Below are 21,247 nucleotides of genomic sequence, written 5' to 3'. Positions count from 1 at the left end.
TATCCCAATTGTGTATGTTCTGAAAATTATGTATATATGTATGTGTGTGCATTTGTATGTGTGTATACACACACACACACACACACACACACACACACACACCTTTAGAGCTCCTTTTTCTTAGGAGTCTTTCAACCGACTCACTGATTAATTGACCAAAACTCACGTTATTAACTTGACTAAGATTTATTTAATAAAAACTAATTAACAAACTTGTGTTACAAGGTCACAAAATAATATGGGTGTGAGAGTCAGTCATGTCACCAGCCACATCCAACAGCCACCCATGACACTTGCTTAATCAAATGTCACACTGTAATCGCCACAGCAATTAATATCCCTTTTGCAGCTGTGTGTTGCATAGGCAGGGGGGAAACACGGCCCCTTTTTCAGGGTTTGAGGACTGCACTCCAAATGCAGCCAGCTAGTAGAGAGAATGTGAGAAACATCTAAAACCTGCTGGAATGTGTTTGCTGGTAAGATCTTCAGATGTTACACCTGTAGGAGAAGAACAGGCAGACTCTGGAGGAGGAGTCAAGTGAACAATTAGCCTGGAGTCCTTAAGTTCTTACAAAGTCTAAATCCATCCCCTCTTGAATTCCATTAACTCTTATCTGGTGGCAATTTAGTACTGAATATTAGTTGACTAGATTCTTATGAATAGGCATGATCAATATGATTCTTTGTACCTGACAACACCAGCTGGAATGTGAGTGACCAAAGACCATCTACTCTAGATCAGTGTTTTTCAACCACTGTGCCGTGGCACACTAGTGTGCCGTGACATAGTGTAAGGTGTGCCGTGGGAAAATTACTTTATATATAGTCAATATAGGCACAGAGTTAAATTTTTTTAACATTTTCTAATGGTGGTGTGCCTCGTGATTTTTTTCATGAAAAAAGTGTGCCTTTGCACAAAAAAGGTTGAAAAACACTGCTCTAGATCACAGGAGACAGTATTAAAATTGGGGTGGCTAAATGAAGACATGGGGGCGGGGGACAACAACAATCTTGTCTTCCTTCCCTACTCTGTTCTCCCAATGTTATACTGGTCTTTCCTGCCATTCCCCCTTTACTTACCCTGTCTGCAGATTTTGAAGTGCATCTTCCACACTGCGCTGGTTGTACTTCCCCATATATTCGTGCATTTCTCCATAGTTGTTCCGAATATTTTTTTCGGTGCTACCATTAGGAACTGTGCCAAATCTCAAAGGAGGATAATGGTGCTGGGGTCTCTGAAACTGTGGAGAGTAGACAAATGAAACAGGCATTGCCAGCTCATCCTTAGAAATGGAAACACACTCAGGAAATAAGAGACTAATCCTATCAGAGAGGATTGGAAGCTTCTGTTTTGGCTGAGTGAAATACATGATGTTTGGCTAGCCCTGGTTGCAATAGAAATCATATCCAACATTAGGATTTCTAGATATCAGGAGATTCCTGCTGTATCAAGGGTCAGGTAAATCTAGAGCTGGCTGGCTAGCAGATGGATGGTTAGGAGGACACCTCATTGCTGGACTGATTTTTTTAAAGTTTTATTAATCTTAATTGTAATATATATCTGTGTCTGTACACACACACACAACATACATATTTACATACATTTATATATGTGTATCAGTGGTGGGTTTCCAATATGTTTACTATTGGTTTGCTCAGGCATGAACATGCGCTTGCGTGTGACACTTCTGCGCATGCGCAAAAGCATCCAGGTGGGTGGGTGGAGCCTCCTGCCACCGCTACTACCGGTTCGCCCGATCCAGGCCGAACTGAGAGCAACCCAGCTCTGATGTGTGTGTGTGTGTGTGTGTGTGTGTGTGTGTGTGTGTGTGTGTATGTATGTATGTATGTATGTATGTATATGTGTATGTATATGTATACACACACACACATACCTAAATATATATAATATATATACATAGGATATAGGACAAGGATATAGTCATAGAATTTCTCCTTTTAATTTTTCTGGCAATCCAGGTGAATGATGTTAGTATTTCTTGAAAGCATATCTGAGAATAAGTCTCAGGGGCTCCTCACTTGTCACATATAAGCAGGTATAACTGAGCTCCAATATCATTTTGTAATTAAAAACAGCTTTGGGAAAGAGGCTTTCAGAGTCAAGAACATGAGGCCAAATAAGCTTTTGTATCCCCTTAGCAGAAAAAAACAGCCGTATACTGTAGGCACAACTGCAAGTCACATAGTAACAGTTGGGAAGAAAGAAAGGTAAACACTGTTGATTGCATTTCACTGCTCTAAATATTATTTTTTGAATCTACCTTGTATTTCATAATGGCTCTCCATGTCAGTTTCATGCAGCACAACTGGTTATTAACCCTACAGGTTGTAATCAATTACCATGTTTAAATTTGGGTGCTTACAAGGTAAGAACACTTATGAAAGTGGTATCTCGGAAAAGCCTAGAGAGATCCGGAATTCTGGAGGTAGACTGAGGCTGCAAAAAAATTATGTAAAGCTTTTCGAGGCTGATTCTCTCTCTAATCTCCATACATACCTGGATATATGCATTTAAACTCAAGATATAGATATATAGATATATCTATATATATATGCATACGTTTAAACTGAACATCAATGCATGCATAGATTTAAACTTGATACATACATGCATTTAAACTCAAGATACATACATATATATATATATATATATATATGTATGTATGTATGTATGTATGTATGTATGTATGTATGTATGTATGTTTGTTTGTTTGTTTGTTTGTTTGTTTGTTTTTTTATTTGTGCTGATAAATAAATACCAGGGCAATACTTGGGCATACCAGGGGTTGTGACTTTAAGTATATATATATATATATATATATATACACATACACACACAATATATGCATAAATTTAAATTAAACATCAATGCATGCATAGATTTAAACTTGATACATACATGCATTTAAACTCAAGATACATGCATACATGCATAGCCTAGTCTGTGCCAAAGTTTTCAACGTTCAATTTCCAAACATTAGAGGCACTCAAAAGTTGTGACATGCCTTGGGGATTGTAAAGATATTTTGGTTACTTTAATATAATTTAGATGTTTTGGTAAGTAACTATATAAATATTGTAACTTTTTAACATTGTTCTATTTGCATAGTGTACATGCATGCATGCATGCATGCATACATACATACATACATAATACATACATTTAAATGATAACATACATACTATACATGTATAGATCTAAATTCAACATACATATATTTAAACAAGATGCATTCTATATATTATACATACATACATTTAAACTCAACATACATGCATATATATATAAAAACTCAAGATGCATACATACATGCATTTAAACTCAAAACACTTATATATCTATATTTAAACTCTGGGGTGAACAGTTAACTTTGTCTTTTGTGCAAAAGGAGAGCAAATAATTTAGAAAGCCAACTGCAAGCAGGGGATGGGTCTATGGAAGCGAGGTCTCCAATGGCCTCAGAAATAGATGGGCGCCATGGAAAGATAATTCTGGATACAAAAGGATTCAGCAGTTGTCAAAAAATGATTGTTGACAGAGAAGGTGCACAGAGATCAGCAATACGGAAATAGACCGGGACACATTTAGAAGGATCAAGGGCAGGGACGGCCTGTTTGTTCTCTTCTAAGAGGGGACTTCAGAAAGCCGTAGAGAAAAACATCCTTGTCACGTTTCAAGCCTCATCAAATTTGTTGCCTATAACAGACTGCTGTTCTGGGGGGGCCCTCGGACCCTTCTTCAGCATGGCACAGATAAGTAGCGGCCATTTAAAACCCATCCCTACTCAGGGACGAAAGTCAGAGCATCCACATTCTGAAGGGATTGATTCCGCTAAATGAGGATCTGTGGAAAAAGGCTACTTGGTGACAAATGGCTGAGGAGCCATTAGAACACAGGTGGGGAACCATGGCCCTTATGGACTTCAACACCCAGAATTCCTGAATCAGCCATGCTGGCTCAGGAATTCTGGGAGTCAAAGTCCACAAGTCATAAAAGGGCCTGGTTCCTCCCCCTTGCATTAGAGGGAGAAACGTCTCCAGAGAAAGCTGGAAAGGAGTATAGGAGACAGGCGCAGATTATCTGGAGTTTTATACAGAGCTGTGGATATAATCAAGGGACACGGGGGAGGGGAGGAATAGAGAAAGGACCAATGGAGGTGGCTATGTGTGGCAGAAGATGGCAGGATGAAGAGATGAAGAAATGTTTGTGACTTAGAAAGTGAAGAGGCTTGTGATACCTTGGAGATAAACTGGCTTGTTAGGTTTTATGAACTGCACAGCTTTGCCAGAGAAACAAAGGCAAGGTTTCTGTTTTAACAGGCAGTAATGCTGGAGAAGTTTTATCCTGCAAGAGCCACATGTGGCAGGGTCACAGACCAGCAAATAGTGGGGCTGGAGCCAAAGGGAGGGGGAAAGCAAGTATTTCCCGCTTTTCCTTGTTTTATTGCCCCAGCCACCTCTGCCTTTCACTTCTGGAGAGGAGCATGTTTCTCCTGATCACACGCTGAGCCGAAAGCTTGCTGGGGGCTTTGAAATGAGGCCAGTGGATCGAGACCTCAGGTTGCCCATGGCCAGAAAAGAACAAAATCCGAAGTCTTTCACCACAGCAAGCTCCAGAAGAGCAATGCTGCCCCTTCAAAGCTAGCATCTCTAATTTTATCTGTTTGTTTCTCGCTGCTACTGAAAGATTCCTCGCTGTAGTGTTGTAAGACATTAACAGGCCTCCGCTGTGGAATTTTACACCACTAAATCTGCAGTCCCAGATACGCCTGCCAAGGCAGAAAGCCACCAGCTCCATGTGGCTTAATTCAGAGTATGAAATCTATCCAGCAATGCCCATTTCAAGCACATTTTGCAAAACTTTCCTTTCTCTGCTTCCAATTACCAACTTTCCCTCCCTCCCCACCCAGTGTGAATTTGTTAAACGGAGCTGTTTAATATTTATCTGAGATTGCGTTTCTTGTTGGACATTAATTATGCCTATTAATTACACCCCAGCTTGTTAGCTCTTAACGAAAGGGATTCAATGGGAGCCGGGCTGCCATGCCACAGCTGGTCCGATTTGCGTGGCCCCCTCCTTCCCACAGCTGTGGTTGTTCGTCAGGGGCTAATTACCAGGCAATAATCAGCCACGTCCCGGTTTATAAATACATCCAATACATGCTGGGTACCAACAAGGCTTCCGGTGGAGGGCCCTGTGGAGCTTCTAAATGTGACAAATGAGTCCAACAGCTTGTCCATCTCCCATAACTTGGTATGCTCCAAAGGTACTGGCATTCAGTTCCCATGCCGGAAGGAAGGATGGGAGTTGAAGTCTAAAGCATTTGAAGGTATCAGGTTGAGAAATACACCTGTTTTAGGTAATTTACACTTTAATAAACAAACATGGGAAGCGAGACCCCTTGCTTCCTTCCATTCAGAGTGTCAGATTTGCCATTTTTAATTTTTTATAGTAATTTCTTTGTTTATTTGAGCCAATTAGTGTCATTCCAATCAAGCTGCATACAAATTTAATACATTTTTATTGTTATATCCATGTAACCTCTCTCTGTCTGTCACACTGCAAAATATAATCTCTATGTTTGAAATTAGAAGCACTTAACAACCACTTGTTCAATGGCCATTCTAACGAATGAATGAGTGGTACTTATGATTGGTCCTAGATGTTTCAGCTCTTATAGCATCCCTACATTGATCACCTAGTTGCCTCTTGAGACTCCTTTGTTAATTTCCTACAAGCAAAGTCAATGGGGAAGCTGGCAGGAGATCACAAATAGTGACCATGTGACTTCCTCACTTAATGATAGCATGGAACTTGCTTAACAACAGCAGGAGGTGTTAAAACTGCCATTGCTAAGCAAGATGCCATAAAATGACTGCATTGTTTAGCTGGTTGTCAGCTGAGGATGAGCTGTCATGAGACAGGCAGGAGGGTATAATATTTTTAAAATGCAAAACCATGTTGGATTTTTGGCAGATGTAGCACTGGAGTTCTTCTGTTTTTCAGATAGCCATGACGTCAGGGCTTCTTCTGATTCTCCAAAGGAAAGATTACTGAATTCAAGGCAGCACATGCTGGGTAGTTCAAACTATAATATGATGAACACATTTGCTTTCTACAGAGGAGGCCTGAAATTCAATATCATCAAGGTCTTTACAAATAGTTCTCCAACAATCATGGACTTCATAACTTTCTGGCGTTTTGCAATGGGAAACAAAAATCTATAGAGGTCCCTGCCTCCCTGTCTTATTCAAGATAACTCCATCTTCTCTTTGACTGACATTTCCTGAGCCACTCTTTAGAATACAGAGCAAGTTTTCCCTTTTCCGAGCTGCCCTGATCACAGCCAGGTACATCTTCTAAACGCTATTTAAAATAAACCTTGCAAAGTCTGAATGGCTCAATCAAAGGAAGGTTATCTTGGAAGGCAAGCTGCTTTGCAAGACAATTCACAGAGCTCACATCTAAGACAATGTAAGCAGACTATGTAAAAAAAAAAAATCTTGGTTTCTTCGGGAAATGTTAGATGGAAATGGACAGTGAAGAAAAACAAAGATGCAACCCTACTCTTAATCTTAAACTGTACCAGTAGCATACTTTCCCCTGATGTTTAAGTTACTCAAATATCAGAGCAATGGACTAGACAAGGAGTTTTCAATCACTGGAATATTCATTTTCACCTCAGTTTTAAAAATGACAGAATTTTCAGTCCATTTAACCTGACAGAAGGTCAGGTTTCGTTACTGGTATCTTGTTTTATTTTAACAAAAACAAAATAGTTTTAAGGATGAAGGAGAGGGGAAAAGCCAAGAAATGAGGTAGGTGAAATGGAATCAGTGCAACTGTGTTTATAAATATGTCTGGAGATTGAAGGCCAAGCAGATATTTTTCTTCACGAACCCAATCCCCCATCCCTTTCTTCTCACCTTCTGGTCACTCAGCCCAGACACCGTGTCAACGTACTCCTCCTGGATCATAAAGGCAGCCAGGTTGGCTGTGTAGCTGGCAAGGAAGATGACGGCAAAGAATGCCCAGATCAGCACCATGATCTTGCTGGTAGTGCCTCTGGGGTTCTCCACAGGCACAGAATTATTAAACACCAATGCCCAAAGCAACCAGATTGATTTTCCAATGGTGAACTTGGAGCCTCCAGTGCCTAGAAAGCAGAGGGGGGGGGGAATGGGAGGAGGAAAAAACTTTCAAAAACTAACCTGATCTGGGAAAGCTTAAAAACCAATAACATGCACTGTTTGACTTCTAGGGAGAGCCCACATTTTAGCAATAGCAATAGCAATAGCAGTGGACTTATATACCGCTTCATAGGCCTTTCAGGCCTCTCTAAGCGGTTTACAGAGAGTCAGCATATTGCCCCCAACAATCTGGGTCCTCATTTTACCCACCTCGGAAGGATGGAAGGCTGAGTCAACCCTGAGCCGGTGAGATTTGAACCGCTGACCTGCTGATCTAGCAGTAGCCTGCAGTGCTGCATTTAACCACTGCGCCACCTTGGCTCTTTTCACAGTCTCTCCCTGAAACCGTGGTATACTCACGTTTGCTGTTGCTGAGGCTGCGGTTGTAGCCCACTGGGCTGAAATATTCGAAGATGAAGACAGTCACTGCAACGACCGTCAGGCACATGACGAACATCATCACCCAAACAGCAGGGCTGTAAGGCTCTGTGGAAAAGGGAAACGGGGTCGGTGCCCAAATTATTTTTTTTTAAAAAACTCTTTCCTTCATGAATTAAGATGCTCACATCACCTCTTCATTTTCCAGCCTCCTAGTCAGATTACTGATACCAAATTAAAGAGGGTAACAAAAAATTCAAGACACAAGCTCATTAGTTAGAACAATTAATCGGTGGAGCGACAGGTCTCCAGAAGTTGTGGATGCTCTAACATTGAACGTTTTTAAGAAGAGACTGAATGACCATTTGTCTGAAACGGCATAGAGTCTCCCGTTTGATCAGGAAGTTGGACTAGAAGACCTCCAAGGTCCCAACTTTTGTTATTCTGTTAATCAATCAATCAATCAATTAATGAATCAAACAATCAGAATAGAGCGCAAAAGGACCTTGGAGTCTTCTAGTCCAACCCCTGCTCAAGAGGAAAACACTATACCATTTGTGATAGGTGGCTGTCCAGTCTCTTCTTAAAAACCTCCAGTGATGAAGCACCCCCAATTTCTGAAGGCAAGCTGTTCCAGTTGTCCTCACTGTTAATTCCAGGTGGCTTCTCTCCTTGATTAGTTCCCATCCACTGTTCTTTTTCTTGCCTTTTGGTGCTTTCCCTGAGACTGACTTAAGTCCTTGTTTCTGAAATCAGTGAATGTTACTATGGAGGAGTTTAAGGGTCTTACGTCTAATTCTAATGTAATCTTTCGGAGTAAGAGTGACCTACCATCTCTTTGTCCATCACTCCCCCCCCCCAATGCTTTTTCCTTTCCTCAAACCTCGTCCTGAGCATTCACCTAGGAAGGCAGAAGGTGAAACAGTTCCATTGCTGCGGGACACCATGACACTGATGCCTGTCTCGACGAAGGGCACAGAGAAATCTATGACTTCAGCTCTTTCTGCATTGATGGTCAGGGATCCAATTGCCATGTCAGCTCGCTTGTAAAACACCTGATGGAGAAACAGACAGGATGAGAGAGTGGGTTTGTTTTTCTGAGGCAGGAGACAAATAAACATCCAGAGATTTGTGAGCCAGATGAAAAGATTAATGCTGTCTATGGCATAATATGTTAAGAAGCAGGAATATATAGTTTTAAGGGGCAGGGGCAGCTTTCCCATAAGCTGTGCTGAAGATTAGATGAGCAATCACTGTCAATGAACTGTTAAGGCAGTCCCTTTCTTTCATGAAGTATCCAGAGAGCTCTATTGATAGTCCTTGACTTATGGCCCCGATTACGATCTGAATTTCTGTTGCTAATGCAAGGCGGTTAAATGAGTCACACCCACTTTTACCATATTTTTTGCCATGCTTGTAAAGCAAATCACTGAAATTGTTAAAGTGAATTATGCGGTTGTGGAGTAAATCCAGCTTCCACCACTGAGTTTGTTTGTTGGAAGCTGGCTGAGGGGGTCGCAAATGGTGATCACGCGACCCCAGGATGTTGCAGCCACAGTAAACATGCCAGTTGCCAACCGTCCCAATTTTAATCATGTGACCATAGGAATGCTGTGATTGTTGTAAGTCCAAATAGGAATATTACTCACCTTTTCCAGTGCCATTTTAAGTTTGAATGGATGCTAAACAAATGGATGTGGAGGGCTACCATATAGAAGGAGTTAAGAGTCAAGAAGAACAGAATGGCTAGTGTTCAGGAGGAGCTGAGAACAGGAATAGGAATAAACTGCATTTCTAAGATTTTGCTTGGAAATCAAAGTCCCTAGTTCTCCAATTACCTCTCCAATCATGCCGTTCCACATGCCATTGACTTTTTTCCCATGTTTGCCATTGGTGACAAGGTAGAGGTCATAGGTGAATCCCAGAGTTTTCGCCAAACGCTTCAAGATGTCGATGCAAAACCCCTTACAACATCTCTTCTTTAATTGATTGCTGTGAGCAGTGCAAGGAAAGTGAAAAAGGAACTCAGCAGGTAATTTAGGAACATCACAGAAAGTAAATAAGAACCAGTGTGGCATTATGGTTAGTGTGGAACTCAATTCCTCAGCCAGTCATAAATTTCATTGGCTGGGACTTGGGGGAAGCCACCTGAGTAACTTTAGACCAATCACCAGGACACTGTGAGTTCTAGTCCCGCCTTAGCATGAAAGCTGGTGGACGTCTTTGGGCCAGTCACTCTCTATCAGTCCAATCTATCTCATAGGGTTCAAAGGTGGTATTCAGCAGGTTCTGACCAGTTCTGGAGAACTGGTAGCAGAAATTTTGAGTAATTTGGAGAACCCGAAAATACCACCTCCGACTGCTCCTCCCCCCATCTATTCTCTGCCTCCCGAGTCCCAGATGATTGGGAGGAAATGGGGATTTTGCAGTAACCTTCCCCTGCCATGCCCACCAAGCCATTCCCACAGAATCGGTAATAAAAGTTTTTGAATCCCACCACTGATAGGGTTGTTGTTGTGAGGAATACAGGAGAAGTAGTAGTATGTTTACTGCCTAGAATTATTTATACAAATAATAAAGTAGGATATAAATAAAACTGACAAAAATATGGAGCTAGAAAAGAAAATAACATGTACTATTCCAGTTTCTTAGGAAAAAAGTGGAATCTAACTGGAATTATGTACATAAGCCTCATGAGGTGCTCTGATATTTTTAAGGAAGAACAGGATTAAAGTCTAAGAATAATTTGCCATGCCTGTGAGAACCTTCTCAAGCATATTGAAAATACCTGTCAGTGTGGTTGAGAGGGTGATGGCAGGGCACCGAGTCACGGATACAAGTCTTGGTGGCAGGATCAATATCATCCACAATTACGAAGGGCCTTTCCTCCAAAGTTGCCACCATCAAGTGCTTGTTGTCATCCACGGGTTGCAGGAACTTCCTATATCGTGACATACTCAGGATTCGTCGCTCCCACCTTCCCACCTGCCTCCCAAGGCGAAGAGAAGAGATTAGATACATCCCCAATCTTCATAGTCTTCCTGCCAAACCCCTAAAGCGGTGCCAAATTCATTCAACATACAAGAATTGTTTCAATCCATCAAAACAGAAAGGCATTTATTTCGAAAGAGCTCCCAAATTCAGCTTCTAATATTAAGTTTTGAATTTTCCCATCAACTCCTTTCCCTTAAAAATCACACTCATCCTTTAACTAATGTCCTTTGGGAACACCTGACTAGGGCAGAAGTAAAAATATTGGGTAGACAAAAACATGTCTTCTTCTGGCATCATTCAGTGATTTAGCTTGGCTCAATGTCCAGCCTCAGCAATTTCCAAAGCTGGAGTCGGGATTGTATACATTAGCCCACTACATTTTTCTATTGGCCAGAAGCCACATAGTGGTTATAAAATCTGGTTTGATTTAGCTTGTTTATGTAATTAAAAGTTATTTGGTCTCTTATCTATCAGATGTGACAGAGACAGAATGGAGACCGGAAAGCTCTCTCTCTCTGCTTCTAATCAGAAGCTTCCAGAAACCTGCTGCAACTCCAAATTCACATATATCCTGTTTTCCAGAAAGTCACCTTCGCTCCATATTACTTCTTTTCTAAACCTTCCTCCAGCTATCTTTCTTGCCAACCTACAGCTCATTGCCCCCTCCCTCCTTAAACTCACCTCTTCCCAAGTCCGATGTTTGCTAAGTGATATCACAGCCAAAGAAGGATTGATCAGGTAGCCGTCCTCATTAAAGGAGAAGTCCTTGTCACCCCATGTGACATTCATGAAATATCTGCATGAAAAGACAGAAGAGAAGCTCTTCGGACAACCCCAATCTGTGTTTTTAATCCCCACTTTCACTCATGTCCCCAGGCCTGACCCCAAAAACCTTTATCCAATGTCTGAGAAAGAATATTTGGGAAGATGTGGACTAGGCTTTTAAAAGAAACCAAGAAGGAGGGGGGAGCCAATTTTGGGTAGAGATGGATGACATGTGGGAGGAATTCGGTTTGCAAATACGAAGTGGAATAGGTAAAATTAGAGAGTGAAAAGAAACAGACCTATTCCCTGACCTCCGCAGAAAAACTAATTTTTGCCCCCCTTCAGCTAAATATTAGCAACTTTTCCCACTAATAAAGTAGGATGTTCTCTACCCACTTTAGAAACAATATGAAAGAATATTAGCATCCAACTTTCTGTGCCATTGCTAATCCCTCTTACACCTTCCTTCCATCCGTTCCACCTATTGGTCAAATGGTTTTGTCTTGATTTGTAAATGTGACACGCATTATAGACCACATAAATCATCTTCTTGTCCAGGTTTTGCATCTATTTTCCACTTTCTATTCCCTTATTATTGGCCAACGAGAAAAACATGTACTGTTCAAGCTTCTTCCTATCTTTTCTCCAGTGGTGCATTTCTTCTGTATTTGAATATCTTAAAGTAAAAATAATGTGAATTAAAGAAGGGTCCAGAGGAGCAAATCAGACCAGAGAAGAAGGAAGGTGGTCCTGACCTTATCCTGTATCTTAGCTTAAATCAGAATGGCAGTAATCAAGCAATGCTTGTAATCAAGCAACCAAAGCCACTTTGACATCCCTTATTCTGGGGACTACAAGAAGGAGGAATACCAGAGTGCTGGTTCTGAAAGTAAAAATACAGTTTTGAATACCATAATGGAAGCAGGGTTATAGTGCCAAGGAGGAAGTGAAGCATGATTATGCTCAAAGACATAACAGAGGAACAGAGTTAAGACTCCAGGTGATTAGATACAACTGTGGTCCATTTAAGTTTATGCCCTATGTAAATGTATGCATGATGCAAGACTTTTTATTGCTTGAGATGATCCTTTTCCAATTGTCTTGGATACAACACAATTTTATGCCAGCTGGGAAAGCGAAAACTGTATCCAACACATCTGGGAGGCATCAGATTGTGGAATTAAATGGGTGGAATGGGGTGCAAATCAAGAAAAGAATGGAAGCGGAGAAAAAGGCACAGGGTGGGAACAGGTCAGAGTTGTTCATGGAAGGGAACAGTAGATTCCTCTTGGTTGCACCACCCTCCCACCAAGAACCCCCCCTCCCAGCCTCTTTCCCTGCTAACCGATGTAGATTCTCGTTGAATTGGGTGAGATTGGGTGCCCGGCAGTCACTGTTGAATTTTGGAATTGAGCCATAGACTTGGAAGAGGGCCTCGGCGCCTTTGGCAATGATGGCCACACCGTTTTGTACTCTGTGGTAAAGGTCATCTTTCCATCCTGCTGAAAGCACCATGAAGAGACCCTCGGGCAGTTCCTCAGGCAGGTAGGCAGTTCTACCAAAGTTGGCGCCTGCCATGAACCAAATATACCCAGGGCCAGTAAGTTTGACTTCACGAGCGGCACGAAAGATGCTTTCTGCTTCTTCACGGGAACAGTAGAGAAGGCAAATACGGGCATTTATTTCTCGGAGCTGGCGCTTCAGGCGGGCTCCATCTGGGTCATCAGTGAGGTTAAGGGTCACAGTGCTGCGGCGCTCCCAACCAATGAAGCTGCTGTCGGTCAGGACCTCAATGTAATCTACAAAATCTTCATAGCCAGGAAACAGGGTAGTAATGACGGCAAATGCTGTCCAGTCATATTGTTCCAGGACCTCAAACATCACTTGCAACTGTTGTTTGGTTGAGGAACCAAGCTGCAGGAATGTTGAGCCTTTCTCCTGGATTTTAGAAAGGACAAAAGTGATCAGGCTGAAAAGCAGGAACGGTTTTATATATTTATTTATTTATTTATAAATTTGTATTGGCTGCCCACCTTATCACAGGGAAACTCTGGGCAGCTTAAAATCTTAAAATGAGCTTTCCACTCATTTTCCACCCAGATTCAAATAAAGCATACAACTTTCCAAATGCTTTCGATTTAGGAGATAAAGGTTTCAGTTTTAAGTTCTGCTTTCAACCCAGCTCTCCCCAGCAACTTGTCTTTTACAAAAATAATTCCCAAAGTCTTTATGAACAGAATTAGACCATCCTGTTAGATCTACTAAGTCCTACCTGTAACTGAAAATGAATATGTAGTATAATTCTATTATACCTTGGTTAATATTGATTTTTTCAGTTCTGCTATTATTTCTAATCTCATATCCCCTCTCCCTTGTATACACATTTCTGTACAGCTAACAGTTAAATTATCTCTTAAGGGCCCTTTTTCCGAATTGTTTGCATATTGATTAAGCAGATCTCTGTTAAGTGACCGAGCTTCCGTGTATATTCAGGTAGCAGAATAAGCCCAGGAAGTTATGTTACCTTGGGAGTAAGAACAATGGCTGATCCTCCATTGATGCCAATGATTGGAACTGAGGTCTGTGCTGAGATGAAGTCCAGGATCTGGGCGACATCCTCTGTTCTCGTATCATCCTCAAAAACGACTCCATGGATATGCAAGGAGGAGAGGACATCACAGAGCCGTACAATTAGGCTACGAGGATTGGTGTCATTCAGAACGACAGGGATGGGGTTGATCTCCATGGAGAAATTGCGAAAATCCTCAGGTGAGAACCGGGCACTTTCTGGTGTGTAGGTTGAGCCACTGAAAATAATGGGAATGTTGATGGTTCGTCGCCGTAAGTCCAGAAAAGGGCTGGCGCAGGCCAGAGCCATAACAAAGAGCATCCTAGCAGCGGGGGTGCCCAGGGGCAGGCTCATCTCGCAGGACCTCTATGTTCCCCCTGTAGTAGGTTGGAAGAAGAAAGAGACTAGAGAATGAGAAGAAAAAGATCGAAGAGGACACAAGGCCAACTGTTACCTCAGAACCAGTGGTGGGTTTCAAAAATTGTTTGAACCTACTCTGTAGGTGTGGCCTCCTTTGTGGGAGTGGCTTGCCACCCAAGTGACCGGATGGGAGTGGCTTGCCGCCCATGTGACCGGATATGAAGATGCCGACGACACTTGTCAGAACCACCTTAAATTACCTCACACACAGCACTGGCATGCATAAGAATAGGATGTAAACTTCTTTTTTAAAAGGCATCTTTGCTTTGCGTTAAAACAACTTCAACACACGCAATGTTCTGATTGCACCACAAATGCAGTAGTCATCCTTACCTTTCACAGAGGCACTGAGTTTTATAAATATGAGCATGATAGTGTAGAATAATCATATCCACGGACCAGTGGTGGGTTTCAAAAAAGTTTGGAACCTCTTCTGTAGTTGTGGCCTGCTTTCCGGGTCCACTGATGGAACCTCTTCTAACTGGTTCAGTAGATTTGACGAACCGGTTCTACCGAATAGGTGCGAACTGGTAGGAACCCACCTCTGCTCAGAACTCAAGTGGGAAGAATTTGGCTTGGCAACCAGAATGGTGTTTGAGATATTCTAGCCTTTTTCTCCCAAGGCATCCCTTGATGGTGTCCAGTTTCTTTATATCAGAGGTGGGTAATCATGGCCACCAATGACTGGTGGACTTAAACTCCCAGAATTCCTGAGCCAAAGTGGCCAGGAATTCTGGGAGTTGAAGTCCACAAGTCATAAAAGGGGCATTGTTCCCCACCCCTGTTTTATATCATTCTCATCCCTTGCTAAACAGATCATCTCAGGCTTGGGAAGGTGAAAAGAGAATCCACTGAACATATGAAATAAAGTAATCCTTCCTCCCAAACTTCACATTTCCCAATTTCTCTTCCCTGAAGGTCAGTCCTTCTGAATCCCAACCCTGTAGATATACAGATAGTCCTCAACTTAAGACCACAATTGAGCCCAACATTTCTGTTTCTAAACAAAACAGTTGTTATGTGAATTTTCCCCACTTTACAACCTTTCTTGTCACAGTTGTTAAGTGAATCTGGCTTTCACATTGATTTTGCTTGGCAAAAGGTCACAAAAGGGTAATGTGTAAAATAGTTGTAAGTGCCATTGCAACTTTGAATAATCACTAAATGAAAGTTGTAAGTTGAGGACTACCTATATATGATTGAAACCCCATCATTTCCAACTAAAACTGAACAGTTCACCCAAATCTATTGAACCTAATTCAGAGTCTGAATGTCAGTTGTCAATCCTTTGCTACGTTTGTACCACTAAGCCAGGGATGGGTTCCTGCCAGTTCTAAAGTCTTCTATAGAAGAGGTTCCACAAATCTACAGTTCCATTTAGAACCAGTTCCAGCTCCCTCCCCCCGCCTGTCCGCACATCATCAAGATGAAGAGTGAGAGGAGGAATTCTGGGACTTGAAGTCCACAAGTCTTAAAGCTGTCAAGTTTGAACACACCTGGCTGGTTTTTTTCTAAAGGGTTAGGGCTGCAAGGGTCTTGTAACTTGACAGCTTTAAGACTTGCACACTTCAATGCCAGAGTTCCTGAGCCAACATGTTGGTTGCTAAGCAAGAGCGTTGTTAGGTGAGTTTCACCACATTTTACAAGTTGGCCATGCCCACCCAGTCACATGGCTGCCAAGCCACTCCCACCCGGTCACATGGTTGGCAAGCCACTCCCACAAAAGCAGGCCACACCTACAGAAGAGGTTCTAAAAAATTTTGAAACCCACCACTGCACTAAGCAGTGGATAAGATAAGGCCAATTAAAGAAAATCAAGCTAACCGTAACATGAACTGAGTGTAGATCAATGGAGTTGATTAAAATGAGATAGGACTGATAGCCACTTAACTCTGGTTAAGTACAGGTAGTCCTTGACTTATCACCATAATTGGGACCAGAATTTCTATTGCTATGCAAGGTGGAAGTTAAGTGAGTCACGCCCAATTTTATGGACTTTTCTTTACCATGGTTATTAAGTGAATCATGTAGCTGCCAATTGAATCTGGCTTCCCCTGTTGTCTTTGCTTGGGAAGTTTCAAATGGCATCACATGGATTGCGGCAACCATTGTAAATATATGCCAGTCGCCAAGCATCCAAAGTTTGATTACATGACTATAGGGATGCTGTGATGGCTATCACAGTGTGAGACCACTAGGCTCTCTTTTGTCAGTCCCATTGTAACTTTGAACAATCGCTAAACAAATGGTTGTAAGTCGAGGACTACCTGTATATAATCTAATCTCTTTCACTGCATAAAAATGGATGCTCAGACATTATGAAATGCTACTTCAGAATCAGAGGGCCAAACACCACAAACAAAAGCCATATCTCTGAATTTCAAACATGCATTTGTGCTCCTATCACCATTCCTATTCAACACTCAGCCAAATTTGATCATGGATCTCATCTGGCTGATGTGCTGGATCACTCAGTTTTAACCTGTCATACTTCACAAGGTGGTTATATGGTGGGGGGAATGAGAAAGGACTCTAATTTTTGTCCTCAAGAGAAAAGATTTTTTTAATATATGAGACAAGAAGCATTCAAAGATGAAGTTCCCATTTATTTAGCAACACAATCCAGGAAAATTTGCAGCGTATAATCCTGATATTCACAAAGTTTCTTTCTAATATATAAACGATGCAGAAATCACTTCTAATCATTGTGGTATTTTTTAATGATACTTTACCATCGAAATTCTTGAGTGGGAGCTATTGATTTACTGAGAAATGAGCCAGGAAGGTTGTATGTGGCAGAAAGGTTTTGCTGTGTGTATCTGTTTGCGTGTAAAACACACACAAACACACACACACACACACACACACACACACACACACAGGTGCCTACCAATGCTTAAACTCCCTAATATCCTAAGATGGGAATGAGGATTTACCTTTCTGTTGCAAGTTTACCCTACAAATTGCAAGTGCCTAACTGAGATTGTTTTCCTCCCAGCTAAAGGGGGGAAAAGGTCACCAGAATTCTGCAAATTAGAGGTAGAGGTTAAGCACACACAAACCCTTGACCCCCAGTTCTACCCTATAAATGCTCAGTCCTTACCATCTAGGTGCTACACAGCCAGGAGAGTCCCTTGGTATGTTAGAGTACTGGCGGCTGGGCAGTTTTAAAGCTATAATTAACCACCTGTCTCTATCTCTGTGAGCACCTCAAAAGCCTCTTCTTCGCAAGAGAAATTATTATCAGAAGGTAAAATATTATAGAGAATCCTATGTTGCCTTTAATAATTTTTAGTACCATTTTCAGCTTGAAACAGACTATCTATGTGGCCATTCAACCACATAGCTCGCCACAAAGAGTCATTCTGAGATATCAGTAACCTTAAGCTGTTGCTTATTTCCTTTCCTCCTGACATTTCACCCACATTCACCAAAAGTGAATTAGATTGTACACAGGAAACACACACACACACCACACAGGCAACTATCTAATTTTTTTTTAACTTTTGTAATATGGTTTTTTTTTTAATGTTGTACACCGCTCTGAGTCCTTGGGAGAAGGGCGGCATATAAATCCAATAAACAAACAATAAACAACAGGCACCCCCCCCCAAAAAAACCATGCATCTGTAAGAACTGAAAATTCTTTCTCTCTCTCCCTCTCTTTCTCTCTCCATGAGACAGAAAGGGGAGAGAGAGGGAATGAGAGCAGAGAGGAAGAGAGAGGGGAGAGAGAGAAGAGAGAGGAAAAGAGAGAGAGAGGGAGAAGAGGGAGGGAGCGCAAAGAGAGGGAGGGAGAGATAGAGAGAGGGAAAGAGAGGGAGAGGAGAGAGGGAGGGGGAGAGAGAAAGAGGGGAGAGAGAGAAGAGAAAGATGGAAAGCGAAAGGGAGAGGAGGGAGGGAGGTAGAGCTGAGAGGAGAGATAGAGAGGAGAGAGAAGAGAAAGAGAGGGAAAGAGAGAGGGGGAGAGTAGGGACAGAGGGAAAGGTGAGAGAGATAGAGAGGAGAGACAGAGAGGGAAAGAGAGGGGGAAGATGAGGGAAGGAGAGAGGAAGAGAGAAAGAGAGGAGAGGAGAGAGAGGAGAGAAAGAGAGGGAAAGAGAGAGGGAGAGAGGAGGGAGAGCTGAGAGAGGAGAGAGATAGAGAGGAGAGGGAGAGAGGGGAAGAGAAGAGAGGGAGAGGAGAGAGGGGGGGAGGGAGAGAGGGAGACAGAGGGGAGAGGGAGAGAATTTTAACAGAATGGTTTAACTTGTAGTTACTCTGAATCTTTAATTTGCCTCAAAGCAATCTGCCAAAGCCAATTGATCATTAGCACAACCACTTTATAGACTTTGGAGAAGCAACTTCCAAGTCTGCTTCATAAATTACATGAAGTATTTTTAGGATGCTCCTAAGAATACAAAAACCTCCAAAAATAACTCTCAAAATAAAACAAGGCAGTTTATTTCTCCCTCCCCTCCCAAAAAAATGAAGGAAAAAAAATCAGCACTGTGAAAAACATGTATCCTGTTACATGTGGATTAAAGAGTTTATTAGAACCTATAATTTCTTTCTTGCAATGCTTTATTTTCCTTTAATGATGAAACCACTCATTTAATGTACAATTATCCTCGACTTATGGCAGTTCATTTAGTGACCATTATGAGAGGTTTTCACATTTACGACTGCTGCAGTATCCCCATGGCTCATATGATCAAAATTCCGATGCTTGGCAATTGATTCATATTTATAACTGTTGCAATGTTGACAAGCAAAATCAATGGGAAAGTCAGATTCACTTAACAACTATGTTACTAACTTAATAACTGCAGTGATTCACTTAACAATTGTTGGAAGAAATGTCTCATTCAGCAACACAAGTTATGGGCTCAATTGTGGTTATAAGTCAAGAACTATCTCTTTTTGTGAATTATTCAGATATCAGGATTCTTCTAACCACAACTAATATAAAATAGGTTACAGAAAGAGTTTTTCAAATGATCTTTTCAAAATATGGAACTTTTGCTTTTTGTATCATAAACACAAATAAATTTTCCTGACAGTGAGAACAATTAATCAATGGAACAGCTTGCCTCCAGAAATTGTGAATGCTCCAACCCTGGAAGTTTTTAAGAAGAGATTAGATAACCATTTGTCTGAAGTGGTGTAGGATTTCCTGCCTGAGCAGGGGGTTGGATTAGAAGACCTCCAAAGTCCCTTCCAACTCTGTTATTCTATTCTATTCTATTCTATTTTATTCTATTCTAAAATGCATAACAGTATCTTTTTTATCCTGATTTGGAAAGAAATCTGTTGCTACATAGATGAATCTGCATTCACAAAATTTACATTTCAACCCTACTTTGATAATAATTGGAGCAACATATTATGTGTGTGTGTATAGATGTACATTAAGTGTGTGTATGTATGTATATAAATGTGTATATGTATGTGTGTGCTTGCGCACACACATGCACACACACACACACACACATATTCGCTGTCCAAAATCATCTTCATAGTCATGTGGCTGGCGTGACTAAGCGCCAAAGGCACATAGAACGCTGTTACCTTCCTACCAAAGATGGTCCCTATTTTCCTACTTGCATTTTTTACATGCTTTTGAACTGCTAGGTTGGCAGAAGCTGGGACAGTTAATGGGAGCTCACTCAGTTATGCGGCGCTAGGGATTTGAACCACAGAACTGCTGACTTTTCTGATCAACAAGCTGGGACATCTTAGCCACTGAGCCTTTTACACACACACACACACACACACACACACACACACACACACACTTTACTGATATGATGCTTTATTCTTTCTTTTTGTTTTTTTTTTGTTTTCCCAAAGGAGGTGAATGATCAAGATTGTCCATCATTTCCACATGAAATATCTGATAGAAGAAGAAGGTATCTCATCTCATGAGCAAAAGTGATTTTGGCTCCCTTGCCCATAAAGTTGCAATGAGAATTGAAGAACTGACAGATATTATAAAAATCCTTTACACATACCAAGTGCTACGGGGATTATAATGTATAATAATATGGCCACCACCTGCCACATTCAAGAAAATCCTATGCCAAGTATGTTAATTCAGGGCTGCTGTAATATGCAAATGAGCTCTGGCCCTCTGGCTCACTGTATTATTGTGATGCAGTCCGCAGTGTTGAGCGCCAGTTTCTTGCTCCTGGTCCGGTGCCACTTGGCACATTCAATTGGTAGGGAGAAAAAACCCCAAGAAGATAAAGCCCCACTGATGGCATCCATGCCAACTGATATCTCCCTGCAGTAAAATGGGCAAAATTGCACCAGACTATTGCCAAAAACTCTTGATTTGGCAACGGATGGAAAAGGTTAACCATGCAGATCACACCCACAGCAGAAGATCTCAATTCACATCCGGAGGTGCCCAGCGCACACTTGACCTGTCAGTTTTCTCCTGCAATGCTAGAGGCCAGTGTTTCTCAACTTTAGCAACTTGAAGATGTGTGGACTTCAACTCCCAGAATTCCCCAGTCAGCACTCCACGTATCTTCAAGTTGCTAAGGTTGAGAAACATTGTTATAGGCACGAGACCCCTGCCATGGCACCTAAGCCCCCACAGCTTCGTAGCAATGTATAACAAGGTCTTTTTATTTCTTATCACCCTGGCTCTATGCAAGTGACTCCAGCGCTGGTTCTTGCTTAGGCTGCTTTCTCTTTATCGTTTGACTACCTTTACGGTTTTTCAGCTCCAGTCTGAATCTGTCAAGCCTTCCTTAATTGGTTTCTGGTTGTACCTGTTAATCCTCTTCTCAAATCAATACTCAGATCACCAGTCATGTGGAACTGGATGATCCTTCGTTAGGGATGTAACCATAACGCACATTAATCTGTTTTTAAGAGAACGTTTGAACTCGCATGCTAAATGACAGGCAGTGAAGGGAA

General features: G+C 41.7%; 1 protein-coding gene across 1 annotated transcript in view; it reads right to left on the bottom strand.

The window, feature by feature from the left end:
* GRIN2D (glutamate ionotropic receptor NMDA type subunit 2D) overlaps positions 1-21,247 on the bottom strand; it is a 63,341-nt gene that overhangs the window by 22,367 nt on the left and 19,727 nt on the right. Inside the window, exons 2-10 of the mRNA XM_014052472.2 lie at positions 13,874-14,295; positions 12,695-13,287; positions 11,266-11,380; positions 10,379-10,575; positions 9,429-9,582; positions 8,492-8,645; positions 7,573-7,698; positions 6,949-7,178; positions 1,081-1,241 (exon numbers count right to left, since the gene is read on the bottom strand). Coding sequence (XP_013907947.1) covers positions 1,081-1,241; positions 6,949-7,178; positions 7,573-7,698; positions 8,492-8,645; positions 9,429-9,582; positions 10,379-10,575; positions 11,266-11,380; positions 12,695-13,287; positions 13,874-14,272 — 2,129 coding nt within the window. The 5' untranslated portion in view covers positions 14,273-14,295. The remainder of the gene's footprint in view (positions 1-1,080; positions 1,242-6,948; positions 7,179-7,572; positions 7,699-8,491; positions 8,646-9,428; positions 9,583-10,378; positions 10,576-11,265; positions 11,381-12,694; positions 13,288-13,873; positions 14,296-21,247) is intronic.

This window comes from Thamnophis sirtalis, unplaced genomic scaffold, assembly GCF_051295495.1.
Source record: "Thamnophis sirtalis isolate CommonGarterSnake01/CBP01778 unplaced genomic scaffold, rThaSir2_p1.2 scaffold_4, whole genome shotgun sequence".
Classification (NCBI taxonomy): Eukaryota; Metazoa; Chordata; class Lepidosauria; order Squamata; family Natricidae; genus Thamnophis; species Thamnophis sirtalis.
Note: the sequence above shows the minus strand (reverse complement) of the source record. Positions and strands in the feature narration are given on the sequence as shown.